At 43.2% G+C, this 15,109-nt stretch overlaps 1 protein-coding gene across 2 annotated transcripts in view; it reads left to right on the top strand.

Moving 5' to 3' along the window:
• Nucleotides 1-15,109, top strand: part of MARK1 (microtubule affinity regulating kinase 1) — a 229,339-nt gene that overhangs the window by 113,434 nt on the left and 100,796 nt on the right. For both annotated transcript variants that reach the window (XR_012244007.1, XM_073628355.1), the window contains exon 4: nt 9,086-9,134. Coding sequence is in view for 1 of the 2 variants with exons in the window: in XM_073628355.1 (XP_073484456.1) it covers nt 9,086-9,134 (49 nt within the window). In the remaining variant the exon portion in view is untranslated. The remainder of the gene's footprint in view (nt 1-9,085; nt 9,135-15,109) is intronic.

The following is a 15,109-nucleotide window of genomic DNA, read 5'->3' as shown; positions in this document are numbered from 1 at the left end:
CTAGCCTTTGTGAGCCAGTAATGCAGAAAAAAACAGCTAGAGAAAAATGTAGACATTACTGGTGACCAGTCCTGTGGGGAACCTGTGTTGCCACACAGGAGACCTGACTTTTTTTCTACTGCATTTAATTACCACTTGCAGGTCTTGTCCCTCCCCCAGCCTGAGATTGGACAATGTAGGAGAAGGTGCAGAATGAGGAGCTCCTCTCTCTGTCACTCTGCACTTTCCTTCTACCAACCAGCATGTTGCTTATTTGTACATGGACACTGCAGAACTAGGGATTGGCTTCTTTTCCCTCTGAAAAAAGTAAGAAAAAAGTAAGTGTTGAAAAGTAAGAAAACAGTAAGTGTTTATTCTGTAATGTCTGGTTTGCTGTAAAGTCTTGGCAGCTCTGTGACTGGGTTAGTATTGAGCCGCACAGAGCCGGCTCCAGTCTGTAGCTGACTTTAATGTGTGTGTTTGTTCTTTCTCCCACTCTCATTAGTGGTCGGATTATTACCTGAGATGTAAGAGTAATAACTTTGGGTTCTGTATGAACAGTCTCCTCCAGTTGGCAGTGGCAGGTCCTTTCTGCGGACTTCTTCCCAGGCTGATAAATGAGCCGCAAGGCAATCAGTTTACCGGCTGTCGCCAATCCTGGACTGTGCGAGCGGCTGGAACAGTCATACATACAACACATCACATCACATCACACTCACTAATTCATTGCTGGAGTGCAGAGAAGAAGATGGATGGGATAGTCTGGAAATACTGGAAAGGGGTCCGTGATCTTTCCGCTTTCCATTTTCCCTTTCTTGTGCTTAGAGAAACTTTTACCAAAGGCATCAGCGGGCTTTCTGGGAAATATTATACCTAAACTCTATACAGATATTAATAAAACAATTCCTTTTTTTTGGTATAGAATTGCTGCTGATCTCCTGCAGCCTCTTTCAGCTACTTCCTGTCTGCATGCACTTACTCAGTGTTGGCTTCACATCATTGCTCTGAAGATACGTCCTGATAGTGACAACAATGGGCCATATCTGCACAATGTATGCCCACGTAGCTGCCTGTAGTTTTCATTAGTGGTCCATGGGACAGGTGATAATGCAGAAGCATAGTTGGGAGATCATTGTCCTTTTATAACAGGAAGTTCCTGAACAATCGCCTATGTGGCAGGATCACTGTGTACTGTTTTAGGGCAGATCTTCACTGTATCTGAGCACCACAAACCAAAAACACAATTTAATTCATTTTTATTATTTAAAGCAAATTCACCCATCCATCCATCCATCATTTCATCCATCCATCCATCCATGTCTCCATGCTTTATTTTGTTGAGAAATCACTTTGAAAAACACCCCCCTAGCATTTCTGGCCATCTTGAGTAAGGGCAAATGATTCATGTAGCACTTGTGTCAAACACAAGGCCCGCGGGCCGAACCCGGCCATCCAGGTCATTTCATGTGGCCCTCACACCTGTCCTGCAGCTACGGCACCCCCTCCTCTCTGCCCCCACCTTGTCTCGGCAGTCAGCAGTAGAGAGGAGGGCAGAACTCCTCCACCAGATCCTGCACTTCTCCATGTAGCTGCAGCACCCCCTCGTCTCTGCCTCCCCTGGTCCCAGCATTCAGCTGGCTCCGGCAGCTGACTCCAGCCCTCCTCTGGTCCTCCTCCAGACCCTGCACTGCTTCCCAGCTCTGCCCCCAGCTTCTTCCCGGCAGCAGCAAAAAGTAAGGGGGGTGCACTGTGATTTAAGGGAGGGTGGGCGGCTCTTTACTTCTGATAATGGGGGGGGGGCCCTTGACATCTGATGTAAGGAGTAGTGGGGTGCTCTGGACATCTAGTCTTACATATACAACCAGGCCCTTTGAGGGCAAGCATAATGTTGTTGCGGCCCGCGATGAAATTGTGTTGGACACCCCTGATGTAACATTTACTTCCTGGAATCCATCTGCCCTTAGCTCAAGAATGCATGCAGGAGAGTGTGCTTAGCTGAGAAAACTCCTCCTCCTCTCCTGCCTTCCCGAAGACTTGTGGGATATATGACATCATTTGCCTAGGCAAGGAACCAGGAAGTAACTAAAGAAATGAAAAAAAAGTAAAACTGTAAATTTGATATACTTTCCTCTCGATTTACTAATGCTAGCAGCATGAGAATTAGAAATAATCGATGTTGATTGTGAGAGTGAAGTTCCATTTTAATAAAAGCTGCAGATTGTGAGCTGTTTTTCAGCCCTGGTTCACACTGCTGTGGCTTCTCATGCGACTCGCTGACAGTCACATGGCACATCAAAACACATTCATTTCAATGATTGCTGTCTAAAAGCGTAAAGGAGATTTTAGTGTTTGGGTTTAGGAGCCCATTCACACCAGGTGCAATAGGACTGCGATGGGCAACTTTTCCACTAATGGGCACAGATTGGCATCACAGATGGGCACTGATGGGCAGTGTTGAGTCTGCGCTGTAATCGGAGCCCTGATGAGCAGATCTCCCCTGTGAGGAGATGCCGCTAATCGGCTCTCTTCTCTCAAGTTATCAGTGTGAGGCGAGGAGAGCCGATAAACGGCATCTCCTTATTTACATGTGATCGGCTGTGATTGGACGCAGCTGATCACATGGATAAAGAGCCACAGACACGTTGTGTCCCAGGGACACTGTTAGACCAGGCAATGTCATATGACGTCGGCCCAGAACAAGAGAGCATCCCGCCCGCCATCATTTGTCTATACGGCGGGCGGGAGGTATCCCTCTATAGCAGGGGTCTCAAACTGGCGGCCCTCCAGATGTTGCAAAACTACAAGTCCCATCATGCCTCTGCCTGTGGGAGTCATGCTTGTAACTGTCAGCCTTGCAATGCCTCATGGGAATTGTAGTTTTGCAACAGCTGGAGGGCCACCAGTTTGAGACCCCTGCTCTATAGTATGTACTTTTCTCAAATAAAAGCATTAAGTGTCATTTCTGTCTGCTGCTTCATTCCGCTATCAGCATGAATCAATTCTGGCAAGTTTTCCTGACACCAAGAGAAAAATGGTGACAGCGGAAGGATCCCCAGCACACAGCCTGTGATAGACAGACAGTCTCAGCTCTTTTCCTGTGTGTTGTGTGGATAGGGGTGTGTCCCTTGCCTCTAGTCCTCTTTTACTGAGCTCTGCAGAGTTTAACTTCAGTTCCCACCCCCTGCTTTCTGGAGACTCAGATAAGGTGTAGAAATTCTGCAATTTGAACAGCTGTAGAGGACAGAGGGCTGTAAACAAACAGGTACAACTTATGTAGGAGGAATTGTTTAATCTCCCTGCATCACCCGAGGCCAGCCAACTTCACTGGGTATATGTAAGGGTTTACAACCATTTTAAATATATTTTTATTATATCTGTTTGCACTAACTTTACTGTTTAGTTTCGAAAAATATTGCGTTTGAAAGACCGCTGCGCAAAAATACAGTGTGACATAAAATATTGCAACAGCCGCCATTTTATTCTCTAGGGTATCTGCTAAAAATATATATTTAAAGGGGTTGTAAAGGTAATTTTTTTTTTACTTTAAAAATAACAAACATGTTATACTTACCTTCACTGTGCAGCTCGTTCTGCACAGAGTGGCCCCGAACCTGCTTTTCTGGGGTCCCTCGGCGGCTGTCTCAGCTCCTCCCCGCAATAACTAACCACCTTAATGCGAGCTCCCTCGCATGGTGGTTCGTTATTGCGGGCGCGCTCCCGTGATACAGCCGGCAGCTATAGCCGCTCGCTGTATCACTCGGCCCCGGCGCGCCGCGTCATTGGATGTGATTGACAGCAGCGCGAGCCAATGGCTGCGCTGCTTTCAATCCATCCACTATAGCCAATCAGCGCCCAGGCTGATCGGCTGAATGGAGGTCGGGAACGAGCAGGCGAGTTTTCGAGGTGTCAGGTAAGTAAAACGGGGGGGGGCTGGGGGTGGCGGTATTATCAAAAGTTTTTTCACCTTAATGCATAGAATGCATTAAGGTGAAAAAATTTATACCTTTACAACCCCTTTAATGTTTGGGGATTCTAAGTAATTTTTTAGCAAAAAATACTGATATCAACTTGTAAGCAACAAGTGTCAGAAAAAGATTTAGTCTTTAAGTGGTAACTGACCTCATTTACAGACAGAAGTTCATTCCTTTGATCTGAAAGGACCAAATGTTACAATCTTTTGTTTTATCTCTGCCTAAGCCATGTTGTGATAAACTTGGCAAGCTGCCTGTTTTTTGTTTTTGTTTTTAATGACAGCTGTCGCAAAGAACTCTCTGCACTGAATCGATGAAATGCTGTGTTTAGATCGTAAGGGGGGTAGAATCTCGGTTCTTTAAAGGGGTTGTAAACCCTCGTGTTTTTCACCTTAATGCATCCTTTGCATTAAGGTGAAAAAACACCTGGCAGTGACCAACCCCCAGCCCCCCGTTTTTACTTACCTGAGCCCTGGAACTTGACCCACGGGGACGCACTGTCCCTCTGCCCAGGGTTCCCAGCTCTTGATTGGATAGATTGATAGCAGCACAGCCAATGGCTCCCGCTGCTGTCAATCAGAAGTTCATTCCTTTGATCTGAAAGCACCAAATGACGCGGGCGCCGGGGCCGAGTCCTGCATTTGGCCTCTATGACGCCGAATGCTGGACTCGGGAGTGTGCCCGCAAGGTAATCCCCCAGGAGAGCACTTCTCCTAGGGGGGTTATCTGATGTGAGGAGGAGCCGCCGAGGGACCCCAGAAGAGCAGGTTCGGGGCTACTCTGTGCAAAATGAGCTGCACAGTGGAGGTAAGTATGATACAACCCCTGGCAAAAATTATGGAATCACCAGTTCCTGAGGATGTTCCTTCAGTTGTTTATTGTTGTATAAAAAAAGCAGATCACAGACATGGCCAAAAACTAAAGGCATTTCAAATGGCAACTTTCTGGCTTTAAGAAACACTAAAAGAAATCAATAAAAATAATTGTGGTGGCCAGTAATGCCCCGTACACGGTCGGATTTTCCGATGGAAAATGTCCGATCGGAGCGTGTTGTCGGAAATTCCGACCGTGTGTGGGCTCCATCGGACATTTTCCATCGGATTTTCCGACACACAAAGTTGGAGAGCAGGAGATAAAATTTTTCGACAACAAAATCCGTTGTCGGAAATTCCGATCGTGTGTACACAAATCCGAAGCACAAAGTGCCACGCATGCTCAGAATAAATAAAGAGATGAAAGCTATTGGCCACTGCCCTATTTATAGTCCCGACGTACGTGTTTTACGTCACCGCGTTCAGAACGATCGGATTTTCCGACAACTTTGTGCGACCGTGTGTATGCAAGACAAGTTTGAGCCAACATCCATCTGAAAAAATCCTAGGATTTTGTTGTCGGAATGTCCGAACAAAGTCCGACCGTGTGTACGGGGCATAACAGTTAGATTTATAGAACAAGCACAGGGAATAAATTATGGAATCATGAAAAACAAACAAACAAAATAACACTCCAACACATCACTAGTACTTTGTTGCACCACCTCTGGCTTTTATAACTGCTTGCAGTCTCTGAGGCATTGACTTAATGAGTGATAAACAGTACTCTTCATCAATCTGGCTCCAGCCTTCTCTGATTGCTGTTGCCAAATCATCTTTGCAGGTTGGAGCCTTGTCATGGACCATTTTCTTTAACTTCCACCACAGATTTTCAATTGGATTGAGATCCGGACTGTTTGCAGGCCATGACATTGACCTTATGTGTCTTTCTTCAAGGAATTTTTTCACAGTTTTTGCTCTATGGCAAGATGCATTATCATCTTGATAAATGATTTCATCATCCCCAAACATCCTTTCAATAGATGGGATAAGAAAAGTGTCCAAAATTTCAGTGTAAACCTGTGCATTTATTGAAGATTTAATGACAGCCATCTCCCCAGTGCCTTTACCTGACATGCAGCCCCATATCATAATTGACTGTGGAAATTTGCATGTTTTCTTCAGACAGTCGTCTGCATAAATCTCATTGGAACGGCACCAAACAAAAGTTCCAGCATCATCACCTTGCCCAATGCAGATTGGAGATTCATCACTGAATATGACTTTCATCCACAGTCCACGATTGCCTTTCCTTAGCTCATTGTAACCTTGTTTTTTTATGTTTAGGTGTTAGAGATGGCTTTCTTTTAGCTTTTCTGTATGTAAATCCCATTTCCTTTAGGCGGTTTCTTACAGTTCGGTCACAGATGTTGACTCCAGTTTCCTCCCATTTGTTCCTCATTTGTTTTGTTGTACATTTTCTGTTTTCAAGGCATATTGCTTTAAGTTTTCTGTCTTGACGCTTTGATGTCTTCCTTGGTCTACCAATATGCTTGCATTTAACCACCTTCCCATGTTGTTTGTATTTGGTCCATGTTTTAGACACAGCCGACTGTGAACAACCAACATCTTGTGCAACACTGCGTGATGATTTACCCTCTTTACCTACATACTAACAAGCAGATTTAATCTGATGCAGGTGTTAGTGTTTGTAATGAAAATTTACAGGGTGATTCCATAATTTTTTCCTCAGAATTGAGTGATTCCATAATTTATTCCCTGTGCTTGTTCTATAAATCTAACAGTTACTGGCCACCACAATTATTTTTCTTGATTTCTTTTAGTGTTTCTTAAAGCCAGAAAGTTGCCATTTGAAATGCCTTTAGTTTTTGGCCATGTCTGTGATCTGCTTTTTTTCTACAACAATAAACAACTGAAGGAACATCCTCAGGGACTGGTGATTCCATCATTTTTACCAGGGGTTGTATGTATGTTGTTTAAAAAAAAAAACAAACATAAATAATAACAAACCCTTACAATCACTTTAACGATTAATTGTGCAGCTCTAATCAGCAGGGTTTGGGTTGGGGGAGGCAGTAGTGTGATCCAGCTTGGTTCTACTGCATTGCTGTTGGACTAAAGCTGGCCATAGATGGATCTAATTTCGGACAGTTTAATAGGCAGAGGGTGAATTTCTTCCACGTATGGCCGTTTCCGCTCGACAGAAGTCAGTCTATTAATCGACTTTACTATAACTGGATGTTAGCAGCTGCAGCACTGATCCGTCTATTTTGACAGCTGAGGACTCCAAGCTGTCAGAATACAATAACACAGTGTGGGGGGGGGGGGGACTTCTCCATCCACCTTGTTTGTGTGGATGGAGGAATCTGTTGGGTTTGAACATGATCCATCTATGACCAGCCTAACACTGGGAGCCTGCTTATAGGAGGAGAGCAGAGTGATAACCTCATCATTCTAGTGAATCTCTTTTATAGTCCAATCAGCAGGTGTGGACACACAATATAACTTCACTCTTCCTTTGTGTGGTACAGGTTCTCTTTTCTCTCCCATTTGAGTTGTAGAACTAGGTCTAGGAGTTTTCCCTCGGTGTTGGTGGCAGGCGTTCACTTTTTTTTTTTAATAGAAAATCTGTAAACACAGAGCCGGTTTCTGTTTGAAGCTGTTTTTTTGGTATTTTTAGCTGCTTGCGCTGAAATATTTTTGACGTGTTTGTAAATTCTTCGTCATCCGTAATTATGGCATTCCATTTCATTCCTGGTATCTAAATAGCTCCTATCTTCAATAAACAGATGAAATCATGGAAAAATAACCGGATGTTAAAGCGGAGTTCCAGCTGCAACAAAAATTTTTTTTTTTAAAGTTAGCGGATACAAACACTGCAGCTGCTGACTTTTAATAGGGAAGTAAGTAAGTAAGGGGGGGGGGCTATCCAAAATTGAGTGGTGGAGGGGTTGTCATTTCTTTAAGATAAAGTTGTAAAAGTGGGTGGAACTCGACTTTAATGCTGAACTGTTAGAAAAAGGAAATTTGGGCCATTCGCTGTGCAAAAAATAAATGTCCTCTATTGATGCCTGTCCTACATTTGGCTGCAGCTCAGTTCAGTAAAACTAGTTCTGCGCTGAGACTTGTAGTACACTTATCATAGCAGGTTGCTTGTTGTTCTCATCTTCCATTCAAAGTTCAGTGTTTTTTTCACTGAATGCGAAGCTTTCTGTGATTGGTTGAGGGGAGATAGTGGCATCCATCTGCCCCTCCTCCAATCATAGAAAGATTTGCATTCAGTGAAAAGAATACAAAACCTTTTTTGAATGGAGGAGATGTAAAATGAGAAATGAATGACTTGCTATATGGGCAATGTACTACTGCTGAAAACGTAAGTATTGGTGCCAGACATTAAAGCGTTTGTTACCACAACACTTCATATTCCTGATATGTGCCCGCTGTACCATGTATATCACGTACTTCTATGAGAAAATATCCTGTTCTCTTTGTATTGCTTCCTTTGTGTGAAATCCCTGGTGTTCCTGCCAGTCCCTCTGCTTTCCTATTAAAAACTGACCACACTAAGCAGGAGAGCACACTGTGGTCAGTTCTCTAGCTATGCTGGGAACTTGGTGTACTCTTCTCCAATGATGAGACTTGTCCTGCTTGTCCTGACACGCCCCCCCCCCCCCCCCTTACACAGCCATTCACTGGGAAGTTCAGTGTCCTACTGCTTCTCCTCCTCCAGACTTTGCAGCATGTCATAATATATACTTGAGCCCTGGGGGGGGGTTTATGAATCCCCTGAAACGCATTTTTGGGTGTAACTCCGCTTTAAGAAAATAAAAACCTCCTTCCTTTACCACTTTAAAGTATATAACTATATGCAATTTTTTTTTTTTTAGTTTTGGCTAGAGAGGAGAGAGATTAGAACGTTTGTCAGTTCTTATTGCCGTCTGTTACGGAGATTCACCCTCTTTATTTGTCCTGTCCGTTATTGAAAGTAAAAGAAAATCCTACATTTTGGGTTGTCCCCACTATTGGGGTGGGGGGGGGGACCTGGGGGGTTGCGATGCATACTAGCACATTGATCCATTGTCTTGCAGGTTTTTTTTTTTCAGTGGTTTACTACCACTTTAGCAATTTTGGACATGGAGGAGATCTCACGCCTCTTATGGCTGTATGTCTGTCTTGATAAATGGACAGTTTTAGTTACCTAAGTGTGTGACAAGTTTACTTTAATCAGGAAGTTTGTACATTGCAGAAAACCTAGAGGAGAGTTAACAATTGAACTTTTATCTTTCATTTTTTTTTTTTCAGTTGTTTCGAGAAGTTCGAATAATGAAGATTTTAAATCATCCGAATATAGGTAAGAGAGTTGAGGAATTTGGATGGTGAATGTCTCAGTATAATATGCTGGTCTATTTTAAAGGTGAACTCCAGGCAAGCAGCTAAATACACCATGAAATACATGCAAGTCAGGAGTTTTACCTGCCAAAGGATTTGCATTCTGTCCATCCAGTTCTGAGGTTTACACAGTCCTGCCACTGAGCACAGCTGTTTGACAGAACAAGAGACCTGAATTTTCTTTTCTGCGGTTAAAGAGGAAGTAAACTTCCCTTGACTGTTTGTACCTATAGGTAAGCCTATAATAATGAATGAATGAATGAATGATTTGTAAAGTGCTGCGAATGCGAACTGAATCGCCTCAAAGTGCTAGTATAATATATATAATCTAATAACGGCAGCACAGTGGTGTAGTGGGTAGCACTCTCGCTGGTTCGAATCCCAACCATGACACTACCTGCCTGGAGTTTGCATGTTCTCCCTGTGCCTGCGTGGGTTTCCTCCGGGTACTCCGATTTCCTCCCACACTACAAAGACATGCTGGTAGGTTAATTGGCTTCTGTCTAAATTTGTCCCTAGTATATGAATGTGAGTTAGGGACCTTAGATTGTAAGCTCCTTGAGGGTAGGGACTGATGTGAATGTACAATGTATATGTAAATAATAATAAGGCTTCCCTATAGGTACTGTAAATATCTCCTAAACTTGCACTCTTTAGAAGATGTTTACTGTAAACGCCACTAATGACGTCATCAGCGCTTGTGTTTTGAAGGAACGGCCGTGACCGGCGGCTCCTGCACGCATGCGTGGGAGTGGCATCACCTGGCTCCGGCCAGTCACATAGCCAGAGCCCGCGGAAATGGAAGGAAGACGAGCGAAGATGGATGCTGGCCTCCAATGGTAACAAAGGCTTTGTTTGCAGGTAAGTTTAGCGTAATGTGCTAGTATGCGATGCATACTAGCACATTATGCCTTTACTTTTGCAGGTCAGAACCCCCCCCCCCCCAAAAAAAAACAACAAAAAAAAAAAAAACAGCACTTTACGTCCTCTTTAAGTAACAATTGCAAGTCTTGTCACTGGACAGCCAGTCACGGGACAGTGAAAGAAGAAGCAGACCACTAACAAGCCCCTTTCTGTATCACTGTGCTGTCTTCTCCAATAAGCATGCTCCTGGTTTGTTAGCACATGAGCACTTCTGTACAAAGGACTGGCTCCATGTGCTACTTCTCCCAGGGACTTCAGTGGCCTAATACCAGGCCAAATTCACATATTCACGCTGCTTGTCGTTAAAAAAAAAAAAAAAAAAAGATACATTTAAATAATCATTAATAAATACAGCGCTGTATTCATTTGTGTCTTTTATATCTGCCTGGAATTCAGATTTTTAGCTGCACAGTAGCACAGTCCTGGTGTGTAAAGTGTAATCTCTTATATTGTTTCATTAGAATACTGAAGCAAGAAAAAGAAAAGCTTTTTTAAATCTTTTATGTTGGTTTCAATGGTGTTGACATTCACATATTTACTTGTTGCCTCAGCCTTACAATTCATACTCTTAAATGTGTTTTAATGATATTGGAATATTTAAATGCTTCAATATGCGTTTGTAAAACCATTAAACCAAGCAAAAAAAAAAAATTCATGGAATTGTGCCCGTGTACAGAGTAGGTAATTGTGTTGTAAGCAGAGAAATTAAATAAAGTGCCTTGTACCATCTATTAACAGACTGGATTTATCAAATAAATGGGCACCTGCAGACACCACAAGATCTGTGCCAGGGTGACTACTTGGGTTATAGAAGTGTAAACGAATACTATAATATGTATGAAAAGTAGAGCAGTCGTACATCTAATTGCCTTACGGTGTGTCTGGCCATCTTTAGGCTCCGTTCACATCTTGGCATACGGGAGTGATATCTGCAGTAAAATCACGCAAATTGAATCTCGGGATGCCCCTCACCCAAAAGAAGCTCATATACTTCTTTTGGGTGACAGCAGGGTGGATTTGATTTAAATCATAATTATTAAAGAGCAACTGTCATCTCTGTCCCGCAGTGGCTCCTCCTCTGATCCGCTGTTGACTAACTGACAGTCCCATTCACTTTAATGGGACGGCTGGTGATGCTGCCGTGACACAACAAGGTGAGGGAGGCAGCGGCAGCAGGTGAGTGGATGCCCGCTAACAGGCGCTGCCATGATGGATCTGGAATGACAGGTGCTCTTTAAATCTAAGGACTTATTCTTGCTGGTAGTTAGAATCTTTAATATTTGCAAATAAAATGAAGGTTTCCTATTTAGAATAATAAGCTGTCAGGTTAGTAAAACAGCGATATCAGAACCGATTCAATCATACAGTTTGTAGTGTACATAGATTTTCGAAACAATATGATAAAGTAATATTCCTGACGTTTGTTTTATCTCATGGTTACTGTGAAATTGTGTGAATGCATCAATGCAGTGCATGTTATATCCGCTTGCAGAGCTTGGATTCATTGAATGAGTTTGCCAAAAATGTAAATATTGCAGAATATACAGCTACATAACTAAGCTCCATTTCATGCTGAATAAACAAAATTATTAATGTATCTTAAATACAAAACTATCTTTAGATATATTTTTACTCCAAAAGCATTTTATTAAAATTTGATCAAAATAAAAAAAAATCGATTTAAATAAAAAAAAAAAAAAATCCGATTTAAATGAAAAAAAAAATCAGATTTAAGAAAAAAAACCAAAAAACATTGATTTATATCCACCCTGGGTGACAGACGTCCCGCGATTCTGTTTGTCCGTTTTTACTGTGATTTTACTGTAATTGTCACCAACGAATCGTGGGAGATCATGCCGTGTTTGGGATGCTATTGAAATTGACAGGTAACGCACGGGCGATCCTGCCCGCGATTCATGAACATGGAGATGTAAACTGAGCCTAAAGGATCACTCCACCTTGGAGTGATATATTCCAAGTTTGTATACAACTCAGTAGACTAAAGCTGGCCATAGTTGGGTCGTTTTTTTTTTTTTTTTTTTATTGTTTTTTCAGCCTGGGTGCTAAACGAAAAAAAAAGAAGGAATGGATTCTTCCATCCACACAAGCAAGGTGAATAGAGGAATCTCTTCCCCGCTGGGATATTGTATTTTGACAGCAGGACTCCCCACTGTCAGAGTACACTGATCAGCAGCTGTTGATCAAGCAACATTTTCCAATATTCCTGTTCAACAGAATTCAATCTAGCGATGGACTTCTGTCGAGAGGTGGCAGCCACATTTGGAAACTTGGCTGGACCCTGCTGAACTAGCCGAATTTCAATCCATCTATGGCCAGCTTTTTTTTTGTTTTTTCAATGTTTTTATGCAAAGAGAAAATGAGATACAGAATTCCATTAAAAGGGGTTGTAAAGGTTCGGATTTTTAAAAAATAAAAATAACAAACATGTCATACCTGCAAGGCTTTTGCATAGACCCCCGCCAGAGCTCCTTGCTCCTCCCCTTCATCAGGTGCCACCACGGAAAGCCGCTTTCCATGGGGGCACTCGTGTGGGCATGCTCCTGAGTCCCGCTGCTGCGTCCATTGATAGAGAGTGGGACTCGCCTCTATCCCCCCGCCTCCCATGTCACTGGGTTTGATTGACAGCAGTGGGAGCCAATGGCTCCTGGTGCTATCAATCTGTCCAATGAGATGAGAGCCAGCAGTTGGAGCCGCTGGGCTCATGGATGGCACTGGAACAAATGGGCTCAGGTAGGAAAAAGGGGGGGGACTGGGGGGGTGCTGCAGCACAGAAGGTTTTTCATCTTAATGCTTAGAATGTATTAAGGTGAAAATATGGAGACTTTTACAGCCCCTTTAAGGCCTCACGCATACAGGAGGGACATTTTTGCAGCTGCTCCTAGAGGCGTCTGGCATTTTTTTTTCCTGTCTCTAAACTCCCCTGCATGTTATCCTATGTGTCCATGCATGCATGTTATCCTATGTGTCCATGCATGCATGTTATCCTATGTGTCCATGCATGCATGTTATCCTATGTGTCCATGCATGCATGTTATCCTATGTGTCCATGCATGCATGTTATCCTATGTGTCCATGCATGCATGTTATCCTATGTGTCCATGCATGCATGTTATCCTATGTGTCCATGCATGCATGTTATCCTATGTGTCCATGCATGCATGTTATCCTATGTGTCCATGCATGCATAGGCTTTCAACTGCTTTTAGAGGCAGGAAAAAAATCCTACTGCCTGTGCGTTTAGGAGCAGCAGAGTTTTGGCAAAAGAAACACTTGACACTGCTAAACACGATTGAACACTAGGCACGTTTAGCACTTCAGTGTTTATTCATTTCAATAGCCAGAATAAATAAAAATTCTGGCCATTTAAATAAATAGAGATATTAAGCTTAGTAAAAAAAATCTGCGCTCGGGGCAAAGTGATTGACATCAATCAGCAGCTGACACTATTCTCTGATACCAGACATTCAGGCCGGGGTCACACTGGTGTGATATATACACTCCGACTTTAGGAGCACATGTGGCATGATGTGTACAAATCAATGGTTCCCTATGAGAGCTGGTCCGACTTTGAAAAAGGTTCCTGCACTACTTTGGTTTGACTTGGAATTGTTTTCAGCCCATTCAGTATCATTGAAGTCAGATCCTTGTCCTAACCATCCGACTTGTGACATCCGACATGGTGATTACAGCAGCAGGAAAAGGAATTTGTCGCACTGGGATTGTTTTGATTGGTCAAAGGACAAGTTGGACTATCTCAAAGTTGAAGCAAAATTGTATCCTGCCAGATGGCAGTAGGACTGATGTCGCAGGGCAAAGTCGGATCGACAGTCATAGAACAGTCGTGTCGTACCAGTGTGATCCCGGCCTTAAAGTGGAAGTAAAGTTGTTGTTTAAACAAGTGGCTGACAAGCAAGTTATTTATTACAGAGGAGACCCTATTGGTCTCTCCTGCCATAAATGCATCCTTCTGCCTGTCAGCTATCATGTTCATTGAGCCGCGCATGCGCAGCTCAGCAAATTTTTACACCCCCCCCCCATCTGTGCCGCGGCGATGTGACTCCTGTGCGCATGTGTGGGAGTGGCATCATCGTGGCTTGGCCTATCAAATGGCTGAAGGCACAGGACCCAGACGGAAGACCGGCCAAAGATGGAAGCGCCAGGTGCCTGCCGGATGGGTCCCAGCGCTGCGCTGAAGGACACCATATGGCAGGTAAGTCTGCCATAATGTACTCATCTGCTGTGCATACTAGCACATTATGGCAGAACCCACCTGGGGGGCCTTAAACAGTGTGCATGAGGCCTAAAAGTACATTGCCATTAGTATCATATCCAACAGGGCATCAGTTAGTAGGACTGTTATGTTAAAGACCAGCAAAGGCACCCACCATCATAACAGTCATAACAATTGCATAGTTAGCATGTCAAAGATCCACATGGCTTGCTTACTTTAGCACATGGAAACCTAGAATGAAAAAATAGAAGAGGAAAGAGTGGGGAGTGGGGAGATGAGCATCCAGCAGGCCCAGCATTGATCCATTGTCTACAATAGAGACATACACTCCACCTCTTTATTACTATAGACCGGACACTTTATTAGGTACTCCTGTTTAATTGCTTGGTAACACAAATTGCTAGTCGACCAATCACATGGCAGCAGCTCAATGAATTTATGCATCTAGACGTGGTGAAGATGACTTGCTGAACTTCAAACCAAGCATCAGAATGGTGAAGAAAGGTGATTTAAGTGACTTTGAACGTGGCAGGTTTGTTGGTGCGAGATCGGCTGGTCTGAGTATTTCAAAAACTGTTGATCTACTGGGATATTCACACACAACCATCACCCGGGTTTACAGAGAATGGTCAGTAAAAGAGAAAATATCCAGTGAGTGGCAGTTGTCTGGATGAAAATGCCTTGTTGATGTCAGAGGAGAATTTAATTGTAGAAAATTATTACCCCAATTGGGACTTTTAAGGCAGAATGTGAAAAACCGT

This window comes from Aquarana catesbeiana, linkage group LG04, assembly GCF_042186555.1.
Source record: "Aquarana catesbeiana isolate 2022-GZ linkage group LG04, ASM4218655v1, whole genome shotgun sequence".
In the NCBI taxonomy this organism is placed as follows: Eukaryota; Metazoa; Chordata; class Amphibia; order Anura; family Ranidae; genus Aquarana; species Aquarana catesbeiana.
This window is presented reverse-complemented; position numbering and strand designations above follow the sequence as displayed.